Consider the following 17,840-nt stretch of genomic DNA (forward strand, 5'->3'; position numbering starts at 1 on the left):
CCATGGGATGACAGGAGAGCAGAAACACTGCCTGGCATCCATCTGATTGGTGGCACATAGATACACTGATTTACTGCAAGACAGGTGGTCAACCCCAAATGATGTGCTGGGGAAGGATGAAGCTGCCGTCAGCTTCCCCACTGCCAAACCACAAATAAAAGGCTACATCCTATGGATCAACGTGAGCCAAGAGACGTGCAGAAAGGTACCTGTGCCCTGCCACAGCATGCAGGAGCGGGCATCCCTCAGTGAAGGGCACACTCGTGCATCTAGAGGACCGTATGGTCTCTCTGCACTCCAGAGGGCTGCCCACCACGTTGTCCTCCAGCAACCAAGAAACAGCGAAGTCAACAAGCGCTGAAGCACTTTATGCAAGCACTTCAGGGCACCAAACCCTTGCTCTTAGATGCTACACGAGATAGCCCGCTCTGTATCAGTTGTATCAAGTGGTACACATGGTTCACAGGGGACCAACAGGCAAGACCTGATGCACTAATTACAAACCATTCTGTCCCACGGGAGGAAGCAAATCCAAGCCACATTTTACTATATTGCACAGAGTGAATCATGAAAAGTTTACAAACAAATAAAAAAAATGGCCAACTCCACAGATACCCGAAACAGATGAAGCAGCCACTGATTTAGCTACTTATCCCTAAAGGGATCCAGAGACTCATAAAACCCTTGCATAGAAACACATTTACATCCTCACCTTTTATTTAGGATGTATCACATCATCTTCCATCCCGTCAACACCAAAGGCAGTCACAACTGACTAACCCAGGACAGCTGGAAGCTGTATATTAGTTCTGACAGCACCTTCCAAAACTTACATTCTCAAACACTCTAAAACGAAAGAAGCTGTCAAAGCATTATCTGTGGAAACCTGCTGCAGGATATTCAAGGTTTTTTTTTATATGTGCATATCCTAACATGCAAAAGAAAACAGGTAAGCACAGGAGACATCCATGAAGTGTGACTGCGTGTTTCATTACAGCAATTATAGAGCCTTTTTTGCTGCATTACTGAGTCAGCAGCTCTGATTCCCTGGGGAGGCCTCAGGGGTGAAAAGAAAAAGAACCAGACCAGTCGGTCTGTGGTGGAGCGCTTCAAGGTGGCAACCCCCTCGTGCCACCACGGCCAGCCGGCAGCGCTCCTGGGGGACGATGCCTTTCTGCGCAGCCCGGCACATACCGCACACTGCAGCAAACTCTCTCCTCTCGCTGCAACGGGTGAACGGTGTGAAATTCACATTTGTCAGGGCAGGCAGCTTGGAATGAAGGAGCTGGTATCTCCGGAGTTGAGGTGCAGGGAGCTCCTTTAACAGACGTGCCTTTAATACACGAGCATCCCGTGCGGGGAGCCCGTGGCTGCCCGGCTGTCCACTCGTGTTAAGCCAACTCCGCTGAGCAAGCAAACAAAAGCAAAGCCTCCTCTTCCCTTCCCGTTCCCCCTCCCTTCCCGCTTCTTCCAGCCAAGCATCACTGAGCAGCTTGTCACTTGCTGCCCCAGACTGCTGGCTGGCTGGCCACAGGCAGGAATTCATCACTGCTTCATTAGAGAATCCAGTTTTATTATGAAAGATCCACCCAGTACCTACATAATTACAAGCATACGGGCCAGCTATGCCCTGAAGTCCCTCAAGGCGCATATGCGCTTTTTCCCATGTCTTGATCTGATAACATGTCGCGGGTGACACAACAGCATCCCTGGGGCAGGGCAGCAGGGCCAGCTTTTGGGGCAAAGAAAGGAGCTAGCCTTTTTTTTTCTTTTTTTCAGGTTGTTAAAGCAAGATGAAGGCACGGGCACTGCAGCCAAGAGCACCAGGGCAAAATTCCAGGGCAGCAGCACAAGGGAGGCTGGTTTTAGAGGTGCAATGCAAAAAATAAAAAAGAATAAATAGTAAAAGAGCGCTTTCAGGACGCTTCACGCCGCCTCGCCCCAGGCCAGCACGGGGACCCGCCGCTGCGGAGCCGAGCGCAGCCCCCACGCTCAGCACTGTCACTTGGTGCGACGGAGCCGCCTCACGCACCGAAACGCGCCCGGCTGCCCCAAATCACGGAGCGGCACCGAGCGCGCTCCCCGCCCCTACCCGGCTACCCCCGACTGCCGGGGGACGTCGGCATCCCCCCCTCCGCCCCGCCAGGACCGGACCGGACCGCACCGGACCCGCCGCACTCACCGGCCACCGCCGCTCCGCGCTGCCCCCGCGCCGCGCACCACGGCGCCCCCACCCGCCCCGCGCCGGCGGCTCCGTTCGAAAGGGCCAATCAGCGCCCTCGGGGGCGGGGCCACGGAAGAGCGGCGCGCGGGGGGCGTCGGCTGAGGAAAAGTGACGCAGCCGCGTGGAAGTTGTGGGGTGAAAAGAGCCAAAAAAAGGACTCGGGGGCGCTGAGCCGCGCGGATGGTTTTCGGGCTGCGTGGGTCGCGCGCTGAGCGTCTGTTCCGCGTGCTGCTGTGCAGGCAGTGGGCCAGCATGAGAGGGCTGAGCTGTTTCCACACAGTTTGCCTCCGGTCGTTGAAGTAATTGTACTGAAAACACCGTAATACCGTTTAAAACACTGGGAGTCAACCGAAAAAAATGATTTCATATAACTCTTAGTTTTTGCAATACATGCTTGGGCATTGCCAGTGCTACTAGAGAGTGAACTAGTAAATACTCAGAGAAATTACGATTTCTCCGTAAAGTGAGCAGATGAGCAGCAGCCCTTTAACATCACCATTAAACTGAGTGGAAGCTCTTATGCTTCATCCGAGGCCAGGATGTTACTGGGTATTTTTCAGGGCTGTTGACCACCAATGGCTGAATATTGTTGCAGAGCCAGTGTCTCACAGCCTCCTGTAAAGTAAAATACCCTGTGATGTGCAAAGCTATATTGTATAGCTTTTATGTTGAAATATTAATGAAATAAAATTTCATGTTTGTTTCACGAAAGGGAGGATTTTCATCTCATGAAGAAGTAACTTCTCGTACATGTTACACAAGCACATTTCACAGTTAAACAGCAAGTGACTGTTGCATTGATCATTTCAGCTGGTTTATTACAGTATATAATATTTGGCATATATTCTTTAATGAAGGCCAAGCACAAGAACATTGTAATGAAAAAAATATTAATGGAAACCTGCATTGTCCCTTTTTTTTTTTTTTTTTTAAGAGGAACAAGTGCATTTTACAGATGCTAACAGTTTAATTACAGGAGGAATTAGTAAGGTTTCTCTGAGAAAATGCTGGGAAGGTAGGATTCTTCCTGATCAAAGAATATAAATACAGAGAAAGTTATATTCACATGTGAAAATCTGATAACTATACAATATGATGTTGTAATGAGCAAAATGACTCATGCATTCATGGCATGTTTCTATAAAAATGCAGTAAAGAAAACTTAACTGTGGAATATTTTTTTCTATTAAAATAAATGCTTTGTGGTCCTTTAAAAAGTTAGTTATCCTAAAATAAAAATTTTTAAAAAACCTATCCATCACTGCACATCCCAGATCTCACAGAGAAGAGGTGTGAATTTCTGATCATTCACTCTCCACGACATCAGCATCTCTGCGTGGTGATGGTTAAATGTCCGTAACTCCGTAAGACGGCCCAGTAGACATGCAAAGTGTTGAGGGTTATCCGGGTGGTGAAGTTTGCAGAATTTCTGTAGGACATCCAGGAGGGGTTCCTGAAGCTTTTCCACAGACTCTCTGTCCTTTACGTATTGTCGGTCTAGGTACAGTTTTAAAAGAAAAGTAATTAGGCAATATAGGTTCTGACTCAGTGTAAATATTTTCATTTCAGGCTATAGTATCTGCTTATTCTCACCTCTGTAGGCAGTGATCTTCACATCTACCAAGAATACTTTTTTTTTCACAAGTTAGGGGGAACAAGAGTGGGAACAAAAGGGAACTCTAAGGGGGAACAAAAGGGAACGTGCTAATTTTGGCTCAAGGTTTGGTTCATGCAAGCTTCTCACTTCTAGCTGGGAATAACTTTCAGCCTCAAAAACTGAAGGGGAAATGTCGCTGTGGGTTATCCTGTCACCTGCCAGGGTGGCTGTGCGCCTGGGTATGTCCTATGATGCCTTGCAACAACTTAGCAGCACAGCAGGAATTCATGGTACAACAGGAAGAAATAGAGGGAAAATTGAGCAGAATGTGCATATAGGTCACCGGCAAGAAATCAAACATCTTGATCCTCATGGGAAATCCCATTTTTGTTAGAAAATACTTAATATTTCATTTTGCTTTTATCTAAGTATGTGCCCGGGTATTTGGGAGGAAAAGAAAAGAGGAGGATGAGATTTTAGTCACTAAAAGTTTTAGAAATTTTAGAAATTTTTACTGTACAAATTTTTCCTGAGCAGCACTGGCTCCAAGGACCATGGAATTGCTTAACTTTTCCCATCTTCCATGAAACCTTATACTACAGTACTACAGGCACTACAGTATCTCCATATTTCCCAACTTCCTGTAGAAAATAAAATTTTACAAAAGAGCGTAGTTGTAAAACTTTGGTTTTCTGGAATTTTCTGAAACAGGGAGCCCTTTGTGCTGAGCAGTGCTAAGGCACTAGCCGTTCTTTAAGTTGGTGCTTAGGCACTTTTATCTTTGGATACAAAACCAGGTGGTGTAGCAGGAGTTTGGATTCATTTGCTTGTTTAAACTTCTAAATATACTGATTTTCTGTTTTAACTACTGAATATACTGAGTAAGCATGCATGTAGACACAAGTGTTTTACACTTCTCAAGTCACACACATAATGTTTTCTCTCCAAAAGCACTGGTTCTGAATTAGAAATTACCTGGAGACAGGATAACTATTGCTGTGAGCAGAGCATACTCTTCCTGTGTCATCTTCAACTCTCCAGTGCTTTTATAAAAATTAAACATGGGCGTTATGAATTCATCTGAGATACCTGTGGGAAAAAAAGGTGATAATATTATTTTTTTTAATTAATCAAATAATGTGGTTTATTGCCACTGAGCAGCTCATTAATATTTGGAGCTTTGACCGTTTGTGGGAGAAATTTACTGGTTTGATGTAATAGAAGTAGTTACAAAAGTACGAGCACATCCTTGTTTTCCAGAACACGGCAGAAACAGTCAAGCACGGGCAATTTTTCTCTGCACAGTTTCAAAGTCTTTCAGGTCCTTCTGCGCTCTTCAGGGCAAGTCCCATATGTGTTTTGATGCTGTCTGCTGCTATTCCAAGTCGTCTTCCATTTCCAGTGTGCCCAGTTTGCCAGCGATGCCTGTGTTCCTTATGGTTACAGCAGGTACACAGAAGCCTCTCAAGGTGTATGGCTTAATTCCCACTCAGCTTCACTGTACAGCTAAGTGCCTTGGGCAGTTGCTTCAGTTGTCTCCATAAAGAACCTTAATTGCTCCTTTTATTTAGCCTGAAACTTCAGCCAGATCTAGGATTACCTGTAGTCCAAGCTCAACTTGCTTGCAACTACTTATACCTTCCAGCACAAAGTTGTGTGTTATAAAGTACAGGGCCGTACATAATTAGAGTGCAGCCCAGCTGAAGTTGGGATCATGTGGTTCTCTTACCACCAGCAAGATCCTCTGGGTTACTGAACTGGGGAACGCCAGTGGGCCTTCCTCCTACTGACTTTGTCATCAGGTCACGATGTTCTTACTTAGCCTTAAATTAAGGATGTATTTCACTGCGATCTTTGGTGTAAAAGAGAAGTAGAACCTGTGACAACTGTTCTTTTTTTTTTTTTTTTTTTTTTTTTTTTTTTACATTTAACTCAGAGTGACAGAATCAGCGTGATTTGGAGCAACCACTTGACTGTCCAAAGCCAAGTCACCGGCATCTCTTGGGCCCCTACAAGGTTTAGAGGTTCAAACCAGTGGTTCTGCCACAAAAAATCTTTCAGCCTTTCTTATGATTAAAGGAACAACTTCCTCTGTTGCTCCAAGTGAGGGACATATCATTTCTTATCATATTACTCCCTGAAATTTTGATCCATCCTGGAATAAAACCTTGCATTGCTGTGCAAATGGCATTAAATAATGTGGGTGTGAATGTTTTATACAACATTTATACAACAGAGTTGAAGCCAGGAGTGGTAGTTCAATGTTGCTGTGAGATTTGGAGTGTCAATAGGGGAAATTCAAAATGAAATTCAGCAGATGCAAATCAACAAAAAGAAGACATGAAAGGAGTCACTTGACTTAACCAAGAACACGTCACTTTTTGTCTTGTTTCTGACAGAATCAGTGAATCAGTAGAAACCAGTGCTGAAGTTCCTTATAACTAAATATGATGAACCAAAACTTAAGGTTGTTAAGAATGTAGGAATTTGAAGGAGAGAAAGAAAACCTGGCTGAACTCTAAAGCTTAGCAGAAGAATTCCCATCTTGAAAGTGAAGAGCACAACAGTGACTTGACAAAAGCCCAAGACAAATTGTGGATATTTTTAGATCTCTCCATCCAAGGTATCTCGCTGCTGAGCACCATCATCTTGACACTGGCAGGAAATGGAAGGAAGTGGGCTGTGACTAAGGCTCTCTGTATGTGTTTCGCCTGTTCATCATTTGACTTTTTGTTCTTCTTTCCTGTTTTATTTTTTTGTTGTTGTTGGGAGAAGGTCAGGCCAGTTTTCAGCTCCACAAGTCCTACCAGCAATATAACAGATGGGGGATGAAAAACATGATGGCGAATGAGGTATGGAAGACGTAGTCCTGGTCCTCGTTGTGCCAGGCACTGCATAAGCATGTAAAATAGTGCTTGCCTTGAACAGATAACAGGAAAAAAAATCATGGGCAAGTGGGGCAAAAGGAGAGGAAATGAAAATATAGAGTGCTGCTCTGCACTACTGTAATCCAAACAGAGAACAGAAGAGGTGGAAGAGCAAAAATATGATGCTATAGCAGTACAGCAGATACTTGCCGTAGTTGCTAAAATGAATCGAGTTTTGAAAGTTTTAGATAGATAAGAGTCACAAGGCTGTTGTGAACGAAACCTTTCAAAATGCGTGGTTTTACAACTGGCATAATGGAAGGTCTTCCTGGTTAGTAGTTCTGCCTCCTGCCCTCTCTGCTGGTTTTCCCCTGGTGTTTCATCATTCGGCGCTAACACAGGATACAAACTGCTGTTTCATCACAAGAGGGGGCTGTTCTCTAATGTGATGGAAAATGCTTTAGTTTGGCTTTAATAAGCTCCATCAGAATGAAAAGAAAAAAAGGCAGAAAACAGACACTTACAGTTCTTCCTTTTTACCTTATCTACTGTACGAGATGTTGTCACTTCAATTCAGATTTTCACCTAAGGCTGATTTGTTATTTGCACTGGAAAGGCTAGATGAGAAATGAATTATGTCACTGTTCAAATATCACCATTACAAACCAGACTTGAAAAGTGAAAAATGAGATCGAATAAAGCTGCAAAGTGTTTCTGGCCTTGAAGGCAACAGAAAAGTCAGCTCTGTTTGTTTGACTTCCTTTATTTAGCTTTGCCAGGCACATGTCCTGTAGTGCATTAGATGGCACAACTTCCTGCTCAGGATCTGTGGTGGATCCTTCTCACCTTTTTTCACAAAAGCTCCAGAAATGGCTTCGTGAGGGGTAACAGCAAGGAGAACATGTCCCTCCCGTGTGTCTCATCGTGCGTCATTCCCAAAGAGGTCCCACCACCGTCACCTCCTGAGGACGCTGCAGTTGGATTCATTGACTCCGGTAGGCTACTGTGCCCTTGGCTGCAAACCCCAGGCTGGACAACTGGAGATACTGGTGTTGCTCACTGCAGCTTTGCAGTGTCACCCTGGAGCAGGCTCAGAGCTGTGTGCGTTATTTGTCCAGCATCCATTACTCCTTACAGAATTTCATTCATATCTGTAGCTTCAGACACATCATGTGATTCTTTTAGACTTTGCCTTTTTCCTATGATTTCTAACTAAAAGCAACAGGGTCGTTGCTTTCATAAGGTCTGCAGGTTCAGGCCTCAAGTAAACACCTGATTAACTCAGAATAGACATTTTTTACTGTGACATCAAGTCAATATTTGTCACTTTTTTGAGACCTGTCTCATATTTTTTTTCAGTAAAACAGAACTGACTGACCTGTTGCAAGAGGAAATCTTGTGAATAAGTACTAATTAACAGTAACTAGCACTGTGTGGTGAATATGAGATCTTTTGTCTTGATAAACATGGAGGTGCCAGTGGATATTAAACCAAGGACATACTAGCAGTTCTTTTATGAAAACAAAATATATTAATTACTCACAAAATTATATCTTATCTTTCACACCGTTTCATCTACCAGAACTGTTTTCAATGCCGTGAGGTTTTTGTTATGAGCTCTATTTTCTAGTCTATTTAAATGTACCAATGGCCCTTTAAACATGGGCCAAATCTGCCCTATTTATATTGAACAACCAAAAGGGGCAAATCTGTCCAGTAAAGAGGATACACCAGAACACATGCCCTTATCTCCTTTATCTTCTTCCAAGATTATCAACTTAAATAAGAGGTTAGCACATGCCAAGGAGAACTCACAATTAGGATAGCTAAAAAGCATCTTCTCAGCCTCAGTTAGCAGGACCACTGTGGAGCCATTACTGCAAACAAAAACCCTACAAGGAGGGCAAAAATAATATTGCCCTATACTGCCCTTTGGCAGTGGTTTGTGTGTGTGTAGGAAGGAGAGAGATGCAGTTTGACACACAGCAGTGGTATTCGTGCTGCCTGGAGCTAATAATCTTCAGAGGAAGAAACACACTTAAGCAGACAAAAAAAAAAAGAAAAAGATATTCTGTCCTCTGACGTCTGCTCTCATTTTTGTGTGTATAACTTAGCTCTGCAGATGTGTATAAAAAAACCTCTTTCCGACAGAACTAGAGGTAATGGCCACAAAGTGAAACACTTAAAGTTCCACAGGAACTTAAGGAAAAAATTCTTAACAGTGAGGGTGACAGAGCACTGGAACAGGCTGCCCAGAGAGGTTGTGGAGTCTCCTTCTCTGGAGATCTTCAAAACCCGCTTGGACGCAGTCCTGTGCCACGTGCTCTAGGTGACCCTGCGTGTGCAGGGGGGTTGGACTAGATGATCTCTAGAGGTCCCTTCCAACCTTAATGATTCTGTGATTCTATGATTCTATGCTCTGTGATTTAAAGAGGTCCGACTTTCTAAAGGCTTTGGACCAGATGCCAGGATTTGGTGCAGAGTCACCCCACAGTAAACATCTCCTTCCCATGTGTGAATGCACGTGGCCGTTTGGAGGGTCAAACATCTCTCATACACAGGGGTGTTTGGAAACAAGGGGCTCAATGCTGGATTGCTCTCCCTTTGGTGATAGGCACTCCAGAATGGGGAACATTTTGTTTGGAGCCTCCTTCTGAGCAAACCCAGCACAACAGGGTTTCCAACTCTACAGTGGCTTGGGATTGATAATTAAATAATAAAAGGCAGAAGTAGCCAAAGGGATTCGGTGTCCGTTGCTGCTGTGCCAAATTTTGCCCTTGGTTGCACAAGTCTCTTGTTGAAATCAATGGGAACCTTGTATTCACATCCAAGGACCAAAGGTGGCCCCTTGCCAATGCTTTAGAGTAGTCGCTGTTTCTTCTTGCCTTGGATTTCATTTTACCCCAGCACCTGTCACCCATCTAGAAAAGCAGCTGTTTCTTTCACAGTGACAGGTATCCTGCTACCAAATGAAAATCTACAGCCAATTTCTTCTGTCTCTGTTCCCATTACATAGTAACTTATTCCCCAACACTGCAATCAGTTAAAGAAAACATTCAAACAACAAAAATCTCAGAATGTGGCTCTTAACTCTGCAGAAAAGTAAGTGTCCTTAAACTACAAGGTGTAAAAGCTCACTGAGATGTTCAGCACTTCAGCAGTGTTTTAAAAATATTGTACTCCTAAAAAGCAGGAGATTTTGCTTTAAAAGTAACAGAAGGAAACTAGCTAGTTGCTAGTTGACTAGGATGTCAGTCTCTCGCAGAATGAATCAATCAGTGACAACGTGGTGTATGCATAGTGAAGCATCAAATAAGATGAGTATGTAAGTGGCACAAGCTCTCATTAACATGAAATGAAACGTCTGTATTTCTCATTAAATCTAATTATTAGAGTGCGTAGGAGAGGATTTCAATCTTGGGAGCTGCTAATAAAAGATTTTTCATAACGCCTTGTGCAGAAAGACCGTATGGGCATAAACAAAGGCAAGTCATTGAGATGTACGAGGACTTAGGCAACACGCTCAAACTAATAAATAAAAATAGACCACATCAGCATGAGAATAAAAATGAATGCTGGTGATGCTCAAAGGTCATCACCACATCTCCGGCTTCTTTATCAGGCAAAAACTTCAGCTCCATATAGGCAGAATGGGGAAAGGCATAAATATTAATAGATGAGAGCAGCTTCCAAGTGGACATGGTGGCAGGTGACAAAATGCTGGACAGCTTGTGCCTTTCAGGCGGGTTCCCCACTGCCCCCCTGGTTTTGTGGATACACACGTCAAGACTCGACAATGGGAGCTATGTGACACTCAGGCATTTGCCTCCACCTAAAATATGTGGACAAAAGTTGTGACTATAAGGCACATTGATGGCTGCTCGCCTGACAGGATTCAGGATTTACTAGAAGCCATGAATATTCTTGGGTTTTTTTCTTTATTCATTATCTTTAAATTTGACTTCTAAACTCCTACCCTGCATTTCCTTTGCTCCTGTGTGTTATATTTGCAGGGTTTTTCATTTTGCTGAACTTGGTCTTGATTATCTGTTATTTATTGCATAGTTTGCTGGGGGTGGCATCTACATAAAAATAATAGAAAACTCACCACATTTATGCCTAGTTGTCTCAGATTGTTCTTCCTTTTCTAACCTGGGTTTAATCTTAATTGTCCAAATTACCTCTTGCCCAATCCATAACATGAAAATGGTCAGCTGCATTTTTTAGCAGAATCTATCCTTGCAAGTTAGGGCTCGAGGAGGTTGCTAAAGCTTCTACCCTAATGCCAAGTTTGTTACAGGCTGTTATATTTCAACTCTATGCCCTTGTGTTGAGTCCAATAACTTGCAGAGATGTGAACTGCATTATTAATATTTTTGAAAGCTGTATGTGGAAGCAACAACCAGAGAGGAATTTGGCTGCCTTTCTTATAAATTGTTTAAGCTCAGGACAACTGAAAATGAACACAATTTGTATCACAGAAATAAGGTGTTTCAGTGATAGGTGTTTTTTCAAACTTCCTTAATGAGTAGCTCTGGAAGGTATCGTATACTAAGGTAAAAGATGCAGAGAAATTGCACCAATGCAATATTGCAATGCACCTTAAAGTCAAAATGAAAACATGCAATAGTTACTACTGGGTAACCTCAGTCCAGAAGGAGAGGCTGCTTATCCTGAGGGCCTTCCTGGTAGCACGAACAGTTAAATAACCTTAGCAGCAGCAGTGGAGCTAACACTGCTAAAAGGGCAAGGATTTACTAGGTTCTTTTGTTGTTTTCTATCACAGCCCCCTAAAGTGCAGTAAGGAAAATGTTTTTGACTAGGCTTGAGTTTTGCACAGCGTGCAGAAATAAAATTCATGGGAAGGAGAATTGTTTCCTATTATGGCTGGTAATGGAGGGAATAAATGCAGCCTGCAGAAAGTAAGCTGGCTAATACAATATTATCCTCCTGTGATACAGGGAAGGAGATATTCTAACTGCAGTGTTTCTTCTTACGTCCCCAACTTCATCCTGGCTTGAGGGAAGCTTTTTCAGAGAGCCTTTTTCCATGAGCAGAAAGGTACATATGTGTATATATACACACACTAAAAAAAAAAAAGGTCATTGAAGTGCTTCATTTCCTGAGAACTGCGCAACCCAGTTTTGTTTTGTTTTGTTTTGTTTTCTGATCCAGAACTCATTTTTAATATACCTTGATTTTTTTTTCCTCCCCAAAAAGAAGAATTACAGGAAATCTTGCTGTGAAAAAAATAATATGTTTGAAAACAAAACTTGTTTTAAAGCTTTCTTCTTTGCAAGATACTAGTATTTTTTATTTATTTCATGACACATCAGTAGTATTCCTGCAGGATATAATGTCATATTCCACCTAGTCATGTCATAGTATGAAACGTTATCTAAAAGTCCAGTACTAACTTTCAAAAAATGATGTTCACTCAGTAGTTGCAGGGAATTAATGATTATTTTAATATTGTAAGTAAAATAAATTAAATTGGTATAACGTAATGGCTTGTGTAATGTTCTGGATCAAAGTGTTTTTTATTAACAGACACTTTGACCTCACTGAATAGATTAGAGGAGCAGAGGCTTTCAGTAACGATGTATTCATATGGATTCAATTGTCTGAGACATAATTTTATCAAAAATTTAGGCTATATTCCAATAGAAAAATCTCTTAATGAAAATGTTCTCATCCACTATAATTTAAACCAATGTTCTAGGAAGGATCTCTGGCCTCCTTGACACACATTTCTCATGCAGAACCTAACACAGAAGCCATCAGACTCACTTCACACCCTATGAGGACATAGCCTACAATGTCTACAATTGCTTTTTCTGCTTCTGCACCTTCTTCGGTGCCAAATGCCTCATACTGAGGTTCTCCTGGTGTTCATTTGCCACCCCACCATTGAAATCTTCCTGTCAGCTGATTCATCCCACCTTTACAACCCTTCTTGAGACAAAGAGGTTTGGGCTCTCTCATCTCCTACTTGATAGCTCTGGTGCTTCCTCACTAAATGTGGGTAAATTCTCACTCTTTTTTCTATATCTTTCTCAAAGTCACCATTTCTAGATCCTCAAATAATGGCATCTCATAATAAATCAAAACAAAATAAATATAAAATATTACTTAACCCCCCCCCCACAAACTCTAAACCTATAAATGAGCATGCTAAGTCAAAAGAAGTCCATAACTTTAGCAAACAAGTTGTTCCCATATTTCCTGACCACTTTGCACAGAATCACAGAATAGTTGAGGTTGGAAGGGATCTCTAGAGATCATCTAGTCCAATCCCCCTGCTCCAGCAGGGACACCCAGAGCACGTGGCGCAGGGTGGCATCCAGGTGGGTTTTGAAGATCTCCAGAGAAGGAGACTCCACAACCTCTCTGGGCAGCCTGTTCCAGGGCTCTGTCACCCTCACAGTAAAGAAGTTCTTCCTCATATGGAGATTAAACTTCCTATGTTTCAACTTACACTCATTACCCCTCGCTCTGTCACCAGCCACCACAAAGAGGAGCCTGGCCCCATCCTCCCCACAATCACCCCTCAGGTACTTGAACATGTTGATCAAATCTTCTCTCAGCCTTCTCTTCTCCAGAGGGCAAGTTTCAGGGCAAGTTTTGGCATAATTATGTCTGCAAGAAACTCCACGTTATTGATTTTAGGAGCTTCAGAATTGAGTGGTTGGTTCAAGTTCATTTCCATGGCTAGTGCTGAATATAAGTGTTTTCCTACCTTCTTACCTTCTGACTCTCTGAAAGGAAGGCCAGGAGCTGGAATCAAAGCAGAGTCTAACTATAATGGAAGGACTCTTTAGTCTAATAGTTTATTACATCTGATTTTCTCTTGTTATGTGGCTGAGGGGTGGGTAAAGACTGCTGGTCAATTCAGAAGAAGGCAGAACATTCAGTGCTGTAACACGGAACACCTGACAATGCAAGGCATGGCTCTTCATGCCCTAAGCAATTAACAGTATCTAGCCTCATTCAACTTTTATAACTAAGGCTTATGTGCAAACCCAGCAAAATCTACCACAGCAATTGAACCTTTAAGGGATCTTAAGAACCAGAGGACATACTGAAAATGTGCCATAATTGCAATTGTCCCCTATTACAATTATAATTGGTCTATGCACCTTATGCACTCTGATTCATATTACCACACTGATCCTAGGAACAGGTATTTCCCCTCAATCACCTTCAGTAATGTTGTACAGTCTTTTTTTTTTCTTATAGTATTTACATTTGCAAGCATAAGTATTGACATTTTATTTGAATATTTTGAAATGGTGACTTTTCATCTTCATTGTTCTTTTATGCTTGTCATTAGAGACACGCACTAGGTTTCTTTTATATAGTGTTATTCATAGTACTTGCAACGGTTTATGAAGAAACCTTTACCTTATGACCTTTAGACTGAAGGCTGCATTAGGTTTGTCCTAGCTAGCACAAAAAGAACAGCATTCAGATAAACCGATTTCATTGCTAATAAACAATTTTACTAGCTTTTCAAGGCCAAAATGCTGGCACGCCACTGCAATGCTGTGTTTGTTTTTTCCCTCGTTAAACAAGGTACTTACCACTGTTGCGAATTCTTTCTTCTAAAAGGTCAGTATGTCCAGTAGGAAGCTTCCTACTGAAGATCTCAGCGGAACGGAGGAACATTGCCTCGACTGCGGAGCCCTTCAGTAAAGCAATCTGATCTTCATGATCAAGGGTTTGGAAGCCTGGGGAGACATTAGGAGTGAGGACTGAGGCAGCAAAGAAATCTTCACTACTTTCTGCCCTGAGGTTTGGCATGTAAGGAGCTCGGTACATGGGTATTGTGATGTTGGTCTTATCAAGGTCAACAAGCGCTGTGGAAACTTTCTCAATGTGGACAAAACAGCAGGACTTTGATCTTTTTCTTTATTCCCATCCCAAGGATGCAGAGTTTATCCTAGCATGAGAAGGGCACGTGTGCCCCCAGGTCACACAGTTCTGCACCATACAGGGACTCCTAGTTAAAAAATCCCTGAGAAACAGAAGAAACTCTGGGGAAAAAAATAGGCTGTTAGTCTCACTTAAAGGCAGTGCCAGTGCTGGGAGTGGGAGCTCACAGAGCCAAATAGGATCTGGTATTTCACACAGAATCACAGAATGGTTGAGGTTCTTAATTGCAAGTGCCTTATGGTGAGAAGGATATTGCCTGATTTCTGTACATGCCAGGGACCCTTCCCTGTCACTGCTGCCATTTGAAATCATCTGATTCAAAATCACTCCTGATTTTGAAAAGGTCCAGGTAGCCAGTGCTCGTGGAGACTTGAAGTCCCCAGGCTTTGGTCTTTTCCTCAGGATAAGACCACTTGGATTGAAATCTGATAGGATTTTTTTTTCCTCTTATCAAACAGGTATCAGGTATCTAGCTCATAGCCTCTCTCACTGCCAGGGGCATATGTGTGTGCCAGTGATTACGTTCAACCAGAGCAGCACCTCAACAAATTGAATTCTTTCTTCTGTTCTGTGAAGGATCCCTGTTAGCACTTTGAGCTGATAGTGCTGTACCCACTTAAGCTCACTTAAGTTCACTTAAGTTGTACTCCATCCATTTTCCATAAGCCTTTATTCTAAGTAGCATAAAACATACAGTTAAATTGCAGCGTTATGCTTTCAAACAAGCCCGTAACACACAGGGAACGGGTCAGTATCATGGGACAGCCAACAAAATAATGTTTTCATACATTCAAAAAATACTGTGCGACTTTCCGCTAAAAAAAGGGGGCTGAAGAGACTCTGTGAGGGAAGCTCGATCTAAGTCCTCTGCTCAGTGTTGGCTCCATGGCTCAGTGCAGAGAAAGGGCCTAGGGTCACAAGTCCCAGCTCGGAGTGCTGCTTCACTGGAGACCAGCTTTGGGCCTTTGAAGGGCTTGAACACGCTCTCCAGACCCTTTGCTTCTCCTAAGTAGTGGGAGGGCATCTATAAGCAGTGCTTGCAGTCAGAGAAGATGCCGTAGGACTTGTCTTACAAGGAATCTGCACCATACGCAGTGTTTGTTCTTGAAGCTTACTTCATCCCCTTGGGAGATAATAATAATAATAATATATTGTGGTTTTCAGTGTGTTTCCATAAAACACCATGCAAGGAGCATAGATGCTGGGGCCTCTGACTTGACTGAGTTCTTGATGACTCACAATTCAGTGGATGTCATGACTGAAAGGCTTGTCCAGAAAGGCCTGGCAAGTGTTAGCGTTAACACTATTTTGCACTGCAGTGACACAGGGAAAAAAAGTCTCTCCATTGACCTAACTCCTTCCCTGAACATTTTGTCTTTCACCAAGTCTCAGAGTAGTAGAATTTAACTCGTTTCATTTAAACAGAGTCTGAAAAATGCATGTATGTCAAAGGCGAAACCATTTTTCTATGTTGCTCAAAATGTACACAACATTGTACAACAAATGGCAACTGAAGGCAGCTACATTTTGCTGTAAGAAAATTTGCTCCACTATAATAGATGTACCTGGTAATTTTTTAGTGAATTCCACAAGAACCTGAACATGACTGGTAGCCATTTCTGTTAAGATCAGAAAATTTCCTTCAGCACTGAATTCCTCATGTAACTGTTGGGGAAAAAAAAAAAAGTTAATATTCTTTGCCTTTTCACATTTAAGAGTATAAAAGATAAGAATTACTAGGCTGGATCAGACAACAGGTTCATCTGATTCTGTAATGTATTTCTACTGGTTGTCAAAACCAGGTATTTTGCAAAAGGTTGTAAGAAATAAAAGAAATAATGTCTTTCCCTCGGGAATATCCGTCTTACCCTCAATAAGTCAGAGGTTTATGCAATTCCTGAGCTAGAAGGATTCACACCGTAATATTGACCAATAGACTTGCTCTCTGGGGATCTGTCTATTTCCTTTTTGAGTATAGTTATATTTTTGGCCTTCTCAGCATCTTGTGGAAAAAAAGTCTATAGTTAATTATGAGTTATGTCATCCTCCCCGTGACAAATTCCTTCCTTATACAATTTTAAAAAGTTGAAACTTCTATGATTGAATGAGAAAGATTCTCCTTCCTTTTCAGCATGTTTAAGCTGTGAGCTCTTTACCCATATTCTGCTCTACTACTTCCTACAACAACTTTTGCTGAGTATAAATACTGCTATATAATTCTCAGCCTTTTGTTCATCTACACCTCAAAAATGAATTAATCAGTGAATGTACTTACTAATTTTTTTGACACCTCTTGTGGTATTCGTTGCTTACTGTAGGAATCCATAATGTAATCAAGAAGGTTTTGCTGTTCAGGGGTAAATTCTATTTTCTCCTATACTGGCAAAAAGAAAAAGCCCATCATGAAATTCAGTTACGTAAAAAACAAGAGGTGCTAGATCATAGGCAAAATATTTACTTTTTTTTCCCCCAACCTCTTTTTTTCTTCAAACGAAGCAGACAAAAGGCTTATTTACCAATGAGAGACCTCAGAATTCTACAGCAATTTCTACAGAGGAGATGTATTAAATGTTTCTAGCTGCATGAGTTGCTGTGGTTTATATTTGGAAATAAGAAAATTATTGGCAAATAACTGGTCTTACTCACACTTTATCACACCTCACTGTCCCATATGTATGTGACATATATCACAGAGAAACTATTTTCTGGATGCTCTACTCAGTTTTAACTAAAAACCTTAGAACTACTTCTATATCCAAGGTATTTTCTTAACTTGGGAGATGGAGTCCTTATTCAGACTACTCCAGGGAGTATGTAATTACATATTAACTGGACAAGCCAAATTAACTCAAACAGTTTGTACCGTACAAACTATCACAAGAATTTTATTACCCTATATATTTTAGTTGTAGATGTCACTTGTTTCATGTCGTGGCCTTCGTTATCATCACTGACTGTCTGATCTGGAGGCTGTTTCACGTTTTTCCGTAGCCTTTTTGACTTGCATTGTATTTCTGTTAATAAACCTAGAAAACACAGGTAGTAATTTGATTTAGTGTGCAACTGAATAGGTACATAAGCATGCCTATATATGCCCTTTAAAGCAGCAAACCGTCTTACCAGTGCATCATTTCTTGAATGTGTCATTATATTTAAGAAGAAAAGGAGAAAACCCATTCAAGTGCTCCAAAACCCGAGCCGGAGCACCATAAGTGGG

General features: G+C 42.0%; 1 protein-coding gene across 2 annotated transcripts in view; it reads right to left on the bottom strand.

The window, feature by feature from the left end:
• Positions 1-3,297: 3,297 nt before the first annotated feature.
• NR1H4 (nuclear receptor subfamily 1 group H member 4) overlaps positions 3,298-17,840 on the bottom strand; it is a 34,847-nt gene continuing 20,304 nt past the window's right edge. For both annotated transcript variants that reach the window (XM_088532879.1, XM_088532878.1), the window contains exons 5-10: positions 17,516-17,649; positions 16,899-16,997; positions 16,189-16,288; positions 14,272-14,418; positions 4,797-4,910; positions 3,298-3,721 (exon numbers count right to left, since the gene is read on the bottom strand). In XM_088532879.1, coding sequence (XP_088389005.1) covers positions 3,483-3,721; positions 4,797-4,910; positions 14,272-14,418; positions 16,189-16,288; positions 16,899-16,997; positions 17,516-17,649 — 833 coding nt within the window. In that variant the 3' untranslated portion in view covers positions 3,298-3,482. The remainder of the gene's footprint in view (positions 3,722-4,796; positions 4,911-14,271; positions 14,419-16,188; positions 16,289-16,898; positions 16,998-17,515; positions 17,650-17,840) is intronic.

The sequence above is a fragment of the Tinamus guttatus genome, unplaced genomic scaffold (genome assembly GCF_059628265.1).
Source record: "Tinamus guttatus ecotype Peru unplaced genomic scaffold, ASM5962826v1 Tinamus_guttatus_pri_ptg000472l, whole genome shotgun sequence".
Classification (NCBI taxonomy): Eukaryota; Metazoa; Chordata; class Aves; order Tinamiformes; family Tinamidae; genus Tinamus; species Tinamus guttatus.